Source organism: Poromitra crassiceps (genome assembly GCF_964638095.1).
Source record: "Poromitra crassiceps genome assembly, chromosome: 23".
Taxonomy (NCBI): Eukaryota; Metazoa; Chordata; class Actinopteri; order Beryciformes; family Melamphaidae; genus Poromitra; species Poromitra crassiceps.
Window position 1 is genome coordinate 14,812,483 of NC_139639.1, and position 14,585 is coordinate 14,827,067.

Genomic DNA, 14,585 nt, shown 5'->3' on the forward strand with positions numbered 1-14,585 from the left:
TTCCTTTCATCCTACCTGGCTACAGCCAAATTTCCCCGAGTGCGATAGTGACACTTTTGTTGTTGGATAAGTTCCTAAAAAAATCTTTTATGATTATATTTTTTGCCTTTATTGGATAGGACAGTATTGACAGGAAAGGTGGGGAGAGAGAGAGGGTATGACATGTGGAAAGGACCACAGTTCGGATTCGAACCCCGGTCGGCCATGTGAAGGACTTAAGCCTTATTAGTGGTACGCGTTCTACCAGGTGAACCCCCTCCAAGTTTTTTTTGTCTTTTTTCATGAATTGACCACATTTGTTGTTGGATGGCAAAGTTGAACAGCTATTAGCTAAAGTCTTTCCCAGCCAAATAGTTCATTGAAATAGAAAGGAATCCAGAGAATGATGGTGTGTCATCTCATCTTTTCAAAGGAGATATTCGCACATCCAATTCTCTCTGGTGCAGGTGCGTTGGAAAGTACCACTTGAGTCTTGAAGAAAGAATATTCCGCACACTGCTCCTGCTCAGCATCACGTCAAGTGTTTTACACTTTACACGTCTTGACGAAGGTCCAGGGGCACCGAAACGTTGTGATGATCAATAAATGGTGATGCTGAGCAAGAGCAGTGTGCGAAATCTTTTTTCTTCAAGTCTCATGTAGAAGGAAAGCAGACCAGCCACAGCAACAATTTACCAATTTAATTGTTATTTGTCCATAGTATTTGTCTTTGTATATATATATATATATATATATATATATATAATAACGATAATAATAATCCTTTTCCACATTGCTTTTGCATCCATCACACCTACAGTATGTCTGTCTAAAGAATGAAAATACTATGGTAAACATTTCCCAGTGGGATCAAAAGTGGGTCATTACTGTTATGGCCTCAATTTATGTTTATGTTGTTTAGGATTGATGAAATCATACTTTAATGCATTAAAGGGTATTCAACTTAAAATAAACACAGTGGAACATGAACAAAGTCAACATACAACTCCATTTGTGAATAATTTACTTAAAAAGAAAATCACATCAAAATACATTACGACACAAGTTATGACATAAGTTATCCAGAGCAAAACTCCTTAAAAATACAACACGTTTTTTTGAATGGCCTCACTCACATGCAATGAAACGCCATTTCTCAGTTCCCTGAACAACAACACTTCCTCTCCTGATGCCAGAGGTATTTACAAAGACAACAAGTGAATGTTGTGAGGTAGCCGTTAGATGGAAGCTTAGCGTGCTAAGGGCTTTTGACCCGGCTGCGACTGCTGCTGCCGCTGCTGCTGGCGGGGCTGGTCAGGCGCGGAGAAGTGGTCCGAGGAGGGGAGGTGACAGTGAGACCCAGACCCAGATCCACACTCCTGGATGTGGACTGAACTACAGAGAGCCTGGGGCTGCTGCTGGCTGAAGACCCAGCTGACCTACAGCACAGAGGACAACACCTTGATACACACACTGACACAGAACAGCAACATACTAAAATCTCTAATTAGATGGGGAGATGTGATGCACAGTGGAGAGCTGGAGTCACCTGTGAGAGGCGGAGCTGTGGGGGGAGTCTAACCTGTGAGAGGCGGAGCTGCGGGGGGAGTTTGTCTTGGAGCTCTGGCGGCTGGCTGGAGTGGAAGCAGGAGACGGAAGAGGCAGGTTGGCCTGCAAGAAATGGCAGAGCAAACATCAGAACGACAACATTTTTGTCAATGGAAACCGTTTTTATTTTCACTCGATCTTTCTGAAAGCACAGCAACAAATTTTCTACAGAGGAATTACAAGATGGATACTTCGGACTGTTGCGTTAAAAGCCTTATAAGACTTGATAAAGGCATATCTGTCACCACATGACAAGTTAAATATTGATGTGTGACAGTAGCCGTTTTCCCACATGCGTACCGGAAAATTACCTGTAAGTCAATATCGGACATTTCCCGGAATTTCCCTTCACACCTGGGCGCTCGCATGTGGGAATATAGCAGCGAAATTGCCTGTATGTTGGGGGGCGGGGCGGCACTGCAGAGCGGGTGGGGAGTGACGTGTCGGCAAAACTCCGATGGTGAAATAAGTTTGCTTGTCACACAATAAATCACACTCGTTTGTCTTAACACATTCAGTGCCAAGGACGTCTGTGCACGTCCTAAAAAAAAGTAACGTTCAGTGCCAAGGACGTCTGTGGACGTCCTAAAATCATAATTCATATTATTCCATAATTCTGCTGTTTAAGGTCGTACCCAGCCAGTGAGCATGAATCCCTTCAAGGGATCACACGGCGCCACCTTAAACATCGTCACAGGAGCTGCTCCACCCACCTCAGATCCTTTACTTTGTACAGGAGACAGCGGAGAAAGCCGTGGAAACCGATGCATGCTTTCTGCTAGAGCCGTATATATTGCTCCGTCTACAGCGAGAGTGGGCTCGGCTGCATCCGCGCTCACAACTGAGCTCTTATGCTTCTATCTATCTCCACACGATCCGAAGCCGAACGGGCCAAGCCTTTTCGTTCAGTCGCGTTTGCCAGCGCGCATCATTTCCTTGATGCCCATCAAGGAAATGATGCGCGCAGCAAAGCTGGGATCTGTCCGGGGCAAAAACGAGTCGAGAAAGCAAACTCTGTGCGTGTGGGAGGAGCCCGCAGCTCAGAGGTGGAGAGGGGGGGGGGGGGGGGGGGGGGGGGGAAGAGGGGTGTGTGGCTGCACAGAAACCACACCACACGCCACCACATCAGAAAACACCAGCCAGAGTCAGTGAATGTGCTCGAAATTAGAGTGCAAAAGGTATTCATAAAAGGGGCTATATCTTGGAAAGAAAAAAAAAACGACAGAAAACCCTTGAAAGTGCACTTTTTTGAGAGGCTGTAATTTCATAATGGAACTGTCTAGAAACAAAATTTCAGGATCAGGAAGTGTTCAATCTTTCATTAAAGTCCAGCCCCGTTAGTATAGCCATAATAGAAAAAATTCTATAGCTGTTTTCAACTGAATGGAAGTGAATCTGGCACAGGCTCCAGACAATTTTACTGAAGCGCTGTGGCACTGAATGTGTTAAGAGGGCATGTATGTTGTATCATTCACATTCGCTAACCAGTCTTTGAACTGAAATATTTGAAGAAGTTCGGATCCCTGTCTGAGAGAAATAGCCTGGCTGGTTTGATGTTTATCCGTTCACCTGCGTCGCGTTGAAGCACTTTTTACAGACTGGCTTCGTTTGATGTGTCCGGGCTTGCCTTCGCTGTCGGCAACGTAAGCAAAATACTTCCACATTTCGCTTCGTGCATTTGCTTTCTCTACAAGCGTTGGGCGGCTTGCAAGACTCTCAGAGCTGTCTGTGTCCCTGTCGGGCTGCTGACTGAAGGAGGAGGACTGAAGGACTGGCCAGAGAGCGAGCAGGCAGCAGAGAGGGGAGAGGGGGAAATCGGCACGCCCACACATGAAGCTGACATACCGCTCTTATTATCACAAGATCATTTCGCCAGTTTGCTTTAATGTGCGCGAATGATTAGATTATGCCCGCTGGAACATTAAGCAACGTGTGTACACCTCGCCCATGAGAAGGACCGGTGTCGCGGCAAATGACTTGACACGTTTCACACTTGTGTCCCTGATCGCGCATACCGCTCTTCTGACTGGCTCGAAACTGGTGAAATGTCCGCGATGACGGGGTCGCTCTTATAGCGGAAAACAACTTTCACACATGAAGGCATTAGACCACGTTCCGGTCATTTAGCGGGAAAAAGCGCATGTGGGAAAACGGCTAGTGTTTCCCACAGAATCCGAATGTATTTGTGGTGGTAGGTGGGAAAATCAGCTCAAGAATTACATCATTAGAATATAATAATTAAAAATAAAAATAAAATTGTACTTGGCCAATTCCCTGTCCCGGTCATTGCTCCACCCCCTCTGCCAATCTGGGGAGAGTTGACTAGCACATTCTTCCTCTGATACATCTGTAGTCGCTTCTTTTCACCTGACAGTGAGGAGTTTCCCTGGCAGGACGTAGCACTATTACCCCCCAGCTCCTCTCTCCCCCGAACAGGTGCCCCGACCGACCAGAGGAGGCACTAGACTAGTAGTGCAGCGACCAGGAAACATACCGCAATGGCTTCCCACCCGCAGACACGGCTAATTGACGCTGTATAGACGCCCGAGCACGGAGGATCCAACCCATGATGCTAATATTGGTAGGCAGGGAATCTACCACTGCACTACCTGGACGCCCAAAAATAAAAGATGTATTGAACATTTCCATTCTTGTCTATTACAATGGTGTATTACTCCATCCACACATCATGCCCGACTCTTACCAATCTATAATTAGATATCAATTATAATTATCTAGTGCTCTCTTATGTGTTTTCTTGTTTCCTTTGTTAATTGTGTGTATGCGTTTTCTATGGAATATGCGCCTGCCAATAAAAGTTGATTATAAATTACAGTATGGCATGGCCTCATCTCATGAATAATTGGTTATGTTGGTGTTCAGAATATAAAAAAACACAGTGAGTTGTACCAGCAGGAAGTGTTTCTCAAGCGCTGATCTGAGGTCAGGGCTGTCCTCCATGGCCTCAAGCAGCATCCGGTTGACAGACTTGTTGAACTCCTTCATCTCCCTCAGCTTAATGTCTCTCTCCTCAAACGTCTCCGCCCTGGTCTTATTCACCGAGCGGATCTCTTTGGTCAGCTTGGAGCACTGGCAAACAGCAAGGTAGTTGAAAAATATAAAAAAAAAAATGTTTTTTACCTTTATTTATACAGGGGGGGTCTTACTGAGAACATTCATCTCTTTTTCAGGAGCGCCCTGTTCACATTCACACACACATTCATACCTGGAAGCTGACCAGTACAACCACAGTCTCATCTGCTGGCCACTGATCAGCTCCACTGGAGCGGTTGGGGTTAAGGGCTTTGCTCGAGGGCACCTCAGTGGTGGTAATGAGGGAAGGGCAAGCGCAGCCTTTTCGCTTTCCCCACCCAGATTTATCCTGCCGGTCCTGGGGATTGAACCGACGACCTTCTGGTCACAAGCTCGCTTCTCTAACCTTTAGGCCACCACTGCCCTAAATGATAAGTTCTGATAAATAAATTTGCTCCAACCCCTCTGCGGAGAGCCGTAGACTAGCACATGCTTCCTCCGATACATGTGCAGTCGCCAGCCGTTTCTTTTCACCTGACGTAGCGCATGGGAGGATCACGCTATTCGCCCCAGTTGCCCTCCCCCCCGAACTGGTGCCGCCCAACCTACCAGGGGAGGCGCTAGTGCAGCAACCCGAACTCAAACCCCACGGTACCGCTGCCGGGTATTGAACCCAGGTCGTTTACCTCTACACTACCCAGAAACCCAATGCTAATAAATGTTTGTATTCACATAACACACGCAACATTCTTCCTGGAGCACTGAGAGCGGTTTATTTAGCAGCCACTGCCAGCGAATACTGTACTGTATACTGGGCTGTGCTAAATAAAACAAAAGAAAATCTGGTGGATATCCAAGCTAGTTAAATATGACACCATTCCAGTACTGTGGAAGGCTATTACAGTGGCATGCTGCACATCAAACCTGTTTTGTGGCTCTGTCAAGCTTCTCCTTCTGGGAAGCCAACTCTTTGTTTAGTTGGATGATGAGTGACTGAGTCTGCTCCGTTTTCTCACTCTGCACCTGCTCCTCTTGCAGAAGACTGTGCAGGGTATTGTTCATGCCCTGGAAATGGAGAAGAGAGCAGAGCAGAGCTGTTGAGCAAGTTTGTTTTGACCTACTACAGAGAGGCAGCGAGATAATGTCTTGGGGGGGGGGGGGGGGGGGATGAGTAAATCGAAAAAAGGGGGAATTCAAATAAATAAAATGTATAAAATAAAAGTAGTGAAGATTGATTTAATTTGTAGGCATGTTGTTTAGAGATAGTCTGTGAATAGAAATAACCTGCATGTCTTCTTGCAGCTCTCGGATCTGTCTTTTCTTGTACTTGTGCTTTTCTTCAGCTGCCCTCTTCTGCTCTTCCAGTTTCAGTTTCCCCTGGTACTCTGCACCTAAAACACAAGTGGACATAACTAACACATGAAGACTGAGGTGTTTCATACCTCTGCTCCCATTTGGGGGTTTATGTTTTCTTTCAAAATAGATGGATGAGTGAGTGAGTGAATGACCAGAGGATGATTTGATGGACGGCTAAATAGCTGATATAACATAAAATCTTCCTGTTGATAAGAGATCTGTGCTGATAACAGGGTTCCCTTTAGCCTGATAACAGACTGAATTGTCAACTCGTTACACTCCATTTCCAAGCAGCCAAAACTGGAGTGGGCGGATTCGAAGGTCTGGACCCAGGCAAGGTTCCCAAACATTTTTCCCAATGAATTTTCAAAACTTTTCCACAATAGTTTACCCCGTTTCCATGACTGTATTCATGTAGTTTAAAATAGTTATATTCAATAGGTATATTCAAAACTTTTCCAAAACATTCGGTTAATTCCAAACCATTTCCAGGCCTTTTTTTTCTCTCATTTCATAACTTTTCCAGGAATTTCATGATCGTGGGAACCCTGTGATGGGTACTGGGTTATTTTCTATGACTCTATTTCCTAACACTGTACATACTGGATTTGTCCACTTTGTTGAGGGATTTACGATACATGGAGTTGCAGTCATTGACTAATTGAATGGTGTTCTCAAGCGCTCGGTTTTCCATCTCCATCTTGCGGATTTTGGCATCCAGATCGTCTCCCTTCCGCTTGAGCTCCTCTTTCTCTTGGGCAGCCTAGGGAAAAAGCCACACCTCGGTGATTCAAAGCGCTCGTGTACATCGGATGAGCAGAAATTAACCAGCTCCTGCTCCAACAAACTCTGTGTGTGGTGTGACGATGTGTTTGAGAGGACCTTTCACCTTTATGATATAGTAAGCCTGCGATTTCTCCTCTTCCCCCTCGGGAGCAGCCATTGAAATAGTCAAGATCTCGTATCGCTTCCTCATCATGTCGATCTTGGACAGCCTCTCATGCAGCTCGGCGCTGGAACGGAATGAGTGGCTAAATTATGCAATCCTTACAATTATCTGATATGGATTTGAAAGTACTGAATATCGGGCGTCTGGGTCATGTAGCGGTAGATTCTCTGCCTACCAACACCAGGGTCGTAGGTTCGAGCCCCCGTGTTACTTCCGGCTTGGTCGGGCGTCCACACAGGCACAATTGGCTGTGTCTGTGGATGGGATTAAGGATTAAGGGTATATGTCCAAATCACTGCACTAGCACCTCCTCTGGTCAGTTGGGGCATCTGTTCCATGTGCTACATCCTGCCAGTGAAACTCCTCGCTGTCAGGTAAAAATAAGTGGCTGGCGACTGCACATGTATTGGAGGAAGCATGTGCTCGTCTACGACTCTCCCCAGGTCGGCAGAGGGGGTGGAGCAACAGGGACAGGGAGGGACAGGGAATTGGATGAGTACAATTGGAGAGAAAAATGGTGGGCAAATCTGAAAAAACTTGATAAAAAAGAAAGTACTAAATGTGGACCCAAGCCTCAGTGAATAAGTTGTGATTTGTGACACAGGCTGTCACACCAGGAGGTTTTTTACCTGAGCACCTGTCTCTCCTGCTCACTGATCTTGACCTGCTTGCCGAACATTTCTCTGTGGACCTTGATCTCCTCCTCCCTCTCCCTCATGGCCGTCTGCAGCTCCAGCTTCCTCCTCTCCAGGGACAGCACGCTGTCCGCCTTGTTGTACAGCAGATCCCTCAAGCGCTTCACCTCCAGCTTCAAGAGTTTGTCCTCCACCATGGTGTCCTGATGAGGAACAAAATGAAGATGTTCTTCTAAAGTGAGACACCGCTTCAAATCAAGCAACAATGACTGGTCCCATCTCAATAAAAGCAACACTTATGTCATATCTCCTACTTATCCGAGGAGAGGAAGTCCTTCAGCCACTATAAGCAGTTCAAGTGAATTGCAGATACCTGGCTGTAACAACTGTTAATCACCTGTTTCTTGAGACTGAGCTTCTTCAGCTCCTTTTCTGTGGTGTCATTGAACAGTTGGAGCTCCTCTATCTTGGTGGTCAGATCTGTCTTCTGTGCTCCGCTCCTCTCTGTCTCTTTCTTCACACAGCGGATATCATCCTGTCAGAGGGAGAGACACCCCACACACACACACACACACACACACACACACACACACACACACACACACACACACACACACACACACACACACACACACACACACACACACACACACACACACACACACAGAGTGAAAATGCTAATATCAGCCATGATTCATGTCAGAAAGGGTTGTGAATTGTGACCGAAATGTCATACATTTTGATAGATATGTACTTCCAATAGTATACATAAAAAAAGAAAAAAGAAAGGGAAAGAACAAAATTGATTCTTCCTCAGGTGTTGACAGTCAAAGACAGAGTAGATGGAGTTATCATTTCTTAGTGCAAGAAGATGATTGTGGGAATTCTGTTAAAATTCACAGTTATGGGGCCTCACCTGGTAGTACCACTAAAGCCTTAGTCCTTCATGTGACCAACCCGGGTTCGAATCCGACCGGTGGTCCTTTGCCACATGTCATTCCCTCTCTTGCCCCCACCTTTCCTGTCTATCTACTGTCCTATCCAATAAAGGCAAAAATGCCCCCCCCCCCCAAACAACAACAACAACAACAAACACAGTTATGGTGTGAAGATGATTAGATTTAGATTTATCTTAACCTCTCACAATAATAGCACAACTGGCAAAGTTATTTTCTCAAGTGCTGTAAACCGTGGTGAAGTTTGACAGCTCACAGGCAGAGAGCAGTGAAGTGTTGCCTGGTTAACCTGAATCTACATCCTTGCTCAGACAAAGGAGGAACTGCTTCACCAATGAACTAGAGAGGCAAAGTGAACGTCACTTCCTGCTTGGCTCTGGACACCACAGTGCTGTAATGAGCAGACAGGCTGACCTCGAGCTGCTTGAGCTGGATGGTGAGCATGCTGGCCGTCTTCTTCTTCTCCTCTAGGACATTGGTCAGCTCAGTCATCTTCTGCTCTAACATCTGCTTCTCCTCTGGGTTGACCTCACCTTGCAGCCGAGCCAGTTTGCTCTCCAGCTGCAGGATCTGAAAGTCCTACGTTAAGGAGAGAAGAGGATGACAAGTGACACCTGGCATTGGCAATATGTTGTGGCACTGCAGAAGCTATGTGTGAGCCATGTGTGCAGCCTGACATGGAACAACTGGAGCAAATTCTGGAAGCATGTTAACCTATAGTAAATTAAATAATGGAGAAGTTTAACAATTCAGAAAGTTGCTGGGGACCCCCTGGAATCCCCTCAAGGACCCCCGGTGGTCCCCGGACCCCACGTAGAGAGCCAATGAGGTAAGCCATGCCTGGTTGAACATGATCTCCTGCTGATTGGCTGCGTTCTGGTCCAGCTTGCTGAGGTGGCTGTCCAGGCTGGAGATGGCGACCTTGCTCCCCGAAAGCTGGGCGAGGGAATCCTTCTCTTTCATCCTGAGGGCCTGAAGGTCTTGTTTCTGACGAAACAGTGCCTCCCTGTGGCCTTGCAGCTGGAAATCCAACTCCTAGTGCACAGCAAAGGGCAAAACAGGGATATAGAGTATACATGACAGCATAAAGCAATGTGCTCTCATATTCCATACAAGTGACCACAAGTCACCCCACACAAAGGTTTGATGCGGTCGATTCAATATAGTTTGTCTGTGTTCTTCCCTTCAATCCAGTTTCTTGGTTTACTGACTTCACCTTACATGTTCTGAAGTCTTCTTAATTCAAACAGTTGCCCCCCTCACTGTCATTTGAGGCCACCAATGTGAAAAGTTGCCCAACATCTTTGATATGTTTTGATACTGTGTACACAAGCTAGAAGCAACATCGAAAATAATAGTGAAAGTGTGCTGAGATGAAAGAAAAAAATCTGAGATGAAAAACTGAAAATAACAAAGGTAAACTTGACAAGTGTACAGAAAAGTGCTGAACAAAAGGCAAACATTTCATGCTGTTAACACGGTGGAGTGTGAGGCTGCTCACTTTGATGGTCTGTTCCTCGTCCTTGAGCAGCTGGTCCATCTGGCTGGCTCTCTCCTCCACCGTGAGGGCCGTCTGTGTCACTGCCTTCAGCTTATCCTCCAGTGCCGCATTGTGGAGCCTGGCCTCACTCAGTCTACAACACACAGATTGATACACGACGCACACGTGTGCGCACACACACACACACACACACACACACACACACACACACACACACACACGCACACACACACACACACACACACACACACGCACACACACACACACACACACACACACACACACACGCACAGCTTGTGATAAAAGCACCAGAGTAGATTAACTACTGCTGTTGATGAACAACAACTGAACAGGTTTCACAGACTTTTCAGTTTTGTCCTGGGCGTCCTTCTTGATGCTGGCTATGTGGGATCTCACAGACTCCACGTCGGTGGCGGTTCTGTCCACTGTGCCCTTGAGACTGTCCAACTGCAAAGACATGAACATCAATCAGACACGTTCACCCTTACAACACAGAGATCAATAAGCGAAATTGCCAGCGCAGGGCAAGTTACTCGGGAAGTGTATTAAATCACGTATTACTTATTACTCCTTTAAAAAGTAATACAATCACTTTACTTATTACTTGGTATAAAAAGTAATTAGTTACATTCTCAGAGCCAGACCTATCTCCACACTTCGTTTTACCCCTTGCGCCAGTGCTGGACAAAGTAATGCAGTAGCCTGAAGTTACTTGGATTAGTAACTGTAATCTCATTGTAATCCCTTACACTACAAATTACTGTGAAAAGTAATACAATTACAGTAACCAAGTTACTGTAACTACGTTACTGCCCAACACTATAAATTGCAAATCAGGGTTCAGATTCATGGTGTGGTTTCTTGAACACAGGTTCCCACGATTGGCCATTTTTATCAATGGGATTCTTCCCTGACAAAACTTTAGTGAAGAACCAGTGAAGAACTTCCAGTGAATATTTCTCTAGTGGTTAGTGACAGCTGCTTTAAAGATGCTGACCTCATCCTGCAGCCTGCCGCGGTTACTCTCCTGCTCCTTCAGATCTTGCCGCAGTTTTGCCACCTGCCGGTTGCCCATGTCGATCTTACTCTCGTATTCCTGGTTGTTCTTTATCTCGTTCTCCAGAAATTGCTGCTTCTCTTTAATCATGGCATTCCTTTGCCTGATTTCTTGGTTGACCTGGGCAAGTTGCTGGAAGGATCACACAATGTGTCTTTAAATTCAACATACCTGTTATTACAATCATCGTGGAACCTATATTGTTAACTAATCTGATTATCAAGAACTAACAGGAGGAATTATGTAAAAGAGTTCACTGGAAGTGACAGCCTATTGTCAAAATTATGCATAACAAGGAAGTTGATGTTACACGAGTGCATTGTTCTGCGTGCGTTCAAATTCTGTCCTGCAATGAGGACTTATGCTGCGTTCAAGACACCTTGGAACTCAGAAAGAAATTAGCACCGATTTGTAAACAATTTTAATCGAACAGTTGTCGAGGTCGGAATTACAGGTTGGAAATTGGGCTATCATTTCAGTGCTCCGGTTTGTGCAAGTTGACCGTAATCAAACATGGTGGCCTCCATACTAATGGATTATAAAATTGTTTGTTGACCTAATTTAATGCATTTTTATGCAATGTGTTTATATTGTTTATATTTCACTCTGATTATAGTAGCATGTTGAATTTAACAGCTATTTTACCAATGAAATTAAGTAGCCAATATTTTTAGCTATAGAGCTAGCAACGTTAGCTGTGTATGTTTTTTTTAACCCCGAGTTAAAAACAGCGTCAATGGAATGACGTCGGAAATCTCGAGATGAAACTTTCAAGCTCCGACTTGTCTTGAACGCAGCATTAATATGCTTTGCTGTGTGCCAGCAGGTCGTGCTGGTCGTAGTGTAAGGCCACACGCGGCCACGTAACATTTACCAGCGCACACTGCTGCATGTCAGCGTCTCGTCTCCTCATCTGCTCGATGGTGTTCTCCCACTGGCGGATGAGCTCCTGTCTCTCCAGGTGGGCCTGCCGGAAGTTCTCCGCAGTCTTGTCCAAAGCAATCTGTGGACGACACAGAAGAAGAAACCCCATTCTCATAGACACCAGCAAGGGAAACGCTTCTGTTTTCTACCATCATCACAGTTCCCATGAGAATGAGAATGAAAGAGTGCTGCTGATATTGTACCTGTGCTGATATTGTCTCGGTCAATTCGTTGTCCAGTGCTTTGCGCTTTTGGTTGGCCTCCAGCGTCTTCTTCTCTATAGCCACAGTGAGCGACTGTTTCAGGACAGATAAGAAAAGCTGTTGGCTGCATAAGACACCACAGTACTTAACAACTGGGTTTGTATAGAACTACTGCTGTACATGGAATGAACAGGCGACTGGTATTTATCATCAATTAACTGTGAAACTTGATTGTATTATGGACAGTATGTTACTTCTAATCTTGTTTCTAATGTTTGGCTGTTTCTTATTGATTGATTGTAAACCACTTTTCTATCAATCTGGGAATCCATTGCTTAAAATATTTTTTCTTTCTTTCATGCAAATCAAAAATCTGTCTTGAGAGATTACTTTTCTATAAGCATTTCCCAATGTTGAACTGCTTTCTTTATATTTTCTATTTATATTGTCTTTCTTTATATTTTCCCTTCCATATGAGCCCAGCAGTGCCACTGGCAGGACAGCAGTGGAACAACAGGCCTTTGCATCGTACCTTGATCCTGCGCTCATCTTGCTGGGCGTACTTGACGATGGCCATGGTGTCCTCGTCTTTGTGTGCCGACTCCTCCAACCAGGCATCCAGGGTCTGCTGGTCCCAGTTCAGCTGGTCCCTGAGCTCCTCCAGCTTCTGTTTGGCCTTGAAGACATTGTTCTGAGGATTTGAACACAAGTAGGACTTAGTTCTGACCAAAGTTAGAATTTTGTATCGTCTGTATGAAGATGTAAGTACATGGTAATGTTTGTTGACATGTAGTTATCTCATTATTTTTTGGTTACTTTGTAACATGCATGAATGAATTATTTTATTTGATGATTAAAAAAACATAACACTACAATGCAGTCATTACATACAAATAAATCACCGAGGATGAAGACACAATAAAGCCCGAAAGGCTTATGTCCATTGTGGTTGTCTAGTAAACCACTAAACCACAACAAGAGATAAAAACGACAAGACAGCAAACTAAGACAATGCAATCAACATATAAATAGCAGGCTGCAAGTCAATTTCTCTCCTTTCCATGTTGTGTGTGTGTGTGTGTGTGTGTGTGTGTGTGTGTGTGTGTGTGTGTGTGTGTGTGTGTGTGTGTGTTGTTTTATTTTAGAATTGTGATCGATGTAATGTTGACGAAAAGGACCTCCTGTGCGTTCTTCTTCTCTCTGAGAAATCCAAGCTCACTCTCCAGCTTTTCAAACTCCTGCCGCAGGCGACCGTCCTCTCTCTCTGCAAGGGCTCGGAAGTGTTTCTCCGACTCCATCTCCCTTTCCTTGGCCTTGCACAGAGCCTATACCGAAAGGAAAGGAAAGGAAAGGAAAGGAAAGGAAAGGAAAGGAAAGGAAAGGAAAGGAAAGGAAAGGAAAGGAAAGGAAAGGAAAGGAAAGGAAAAATTTAACCCAGCAACATCAGCAGTATCATTCTGGTTTAAACACTAACCACTGAAAAGAGTCATGCACCCGTTATATGACAGATATAATAAAATGCTGTTTATGTTGTATAAACATGTGTGCCTGTATTATATACTTTATGATGTCAAGTTGAAATGGTCTATAAGACCGTGTCAAGTTGAAACTGTCTATAATGACAACATAAACATTTTAAATGTGCCCTAGCTGTTGCAGTGTTTGCTGATACAATAGCTGAGAGGAAATAAGCTAGCTAGATTTCAAACTGTTCCCTAGCAACAGAATTCCAGTTAAATGTAGGCTATTCTTAAAGGCAATGTGTCTGCTACAGTACAACCATCTTACCTGAGTGTGTGAGAGCTCTTGTGCAACATTTTTGAAATGTTCAGACAAGGCGTGAATGTTGTCCTTATATTCCTCAAGTTTGTTTTCCAGCTGCATCTTCTTCTTCTCCTTCTCACAAATCTGTTTATGGGGGAGAATGCATGACTTGGACTGAGACCATACCATGGACCATACCCTACTGGGTCTAACAGGTTCTACTATTTGACTCGATAATTGTATCAATGTTGTGATTAATAATAAACTAAAGACAGTGACACTCACCTCATTTTGCAACGCCTTGTTTTCAGCATTGGCCACGGGGATAGCAAGGTCGTCACCCCAGCCTAAATCAGCTAAAAGTGCGCTCGACATGTTCCTACACGCTAAACAAGTGGCCTAGACCACAAGCTAATTCACTACACTGTTATCAAATACAGCTGGATGTAGGCTATTCTAGCTATCAGTTTTCAAAATGTGAGTGGCACTGCCGTGTTTGATCAGTTGCCCTTAGCAACCACGCAGTCTGGTTTGTAGGCGGCGATCTGCCCTCGTCCCCGGATGTCGAAGGCATGTGCCGCCCTACATTGCGTCTCATT

At 44.9% G+C, this 14,585-nt stretch overlaps 1 protein-coding gene across 1 annotated transcript; it reads right to left on the reverse strand.

The window, feature by feature from the left end:
• Window positions 1-1,237: 1,237 nt before the first annotated feature.
• Window positions 1,238-14,361, reverse strand: ccdc39 (coiled-coil domain 39 molecular ruler complex subunit; the record flags this gene model as incomplete). The annotated part of the gene is made up of 20 exons (XM_083658996.1): window positions 1,238-1,418; window positions 1,562-1,650; window positions 4,498-4,677; window positions 5,545-5,685; window positions 5,905-6,011; window positions 6,580-6,739; window positions 6,866-6,989; window positions 7,555-7,763; window positions 7,958-8,095; window positions 8,931-9,095; window positions 9,357-9,551; window positions 10,018-10,150; window positions 10,382-10,485; window positions 11,036-11,227; window positions 11,970-12,098; window positions 12,223-12,315; window positions 12,755-12,913; window positions 13,401-13,547; window positions 14,011-14,130; window positions 14,272-14,361. 20 exons carry the CDS (start codon window positions 14,359-14,361, stop codon window positions 1,238-1,240), a joined length of 2,856 nt encoding a protein of 951 aa, XP_083515122.1.
• Between the last annotated feature and the right edge of the window lie 224 nt (window positions 14,362-14,585).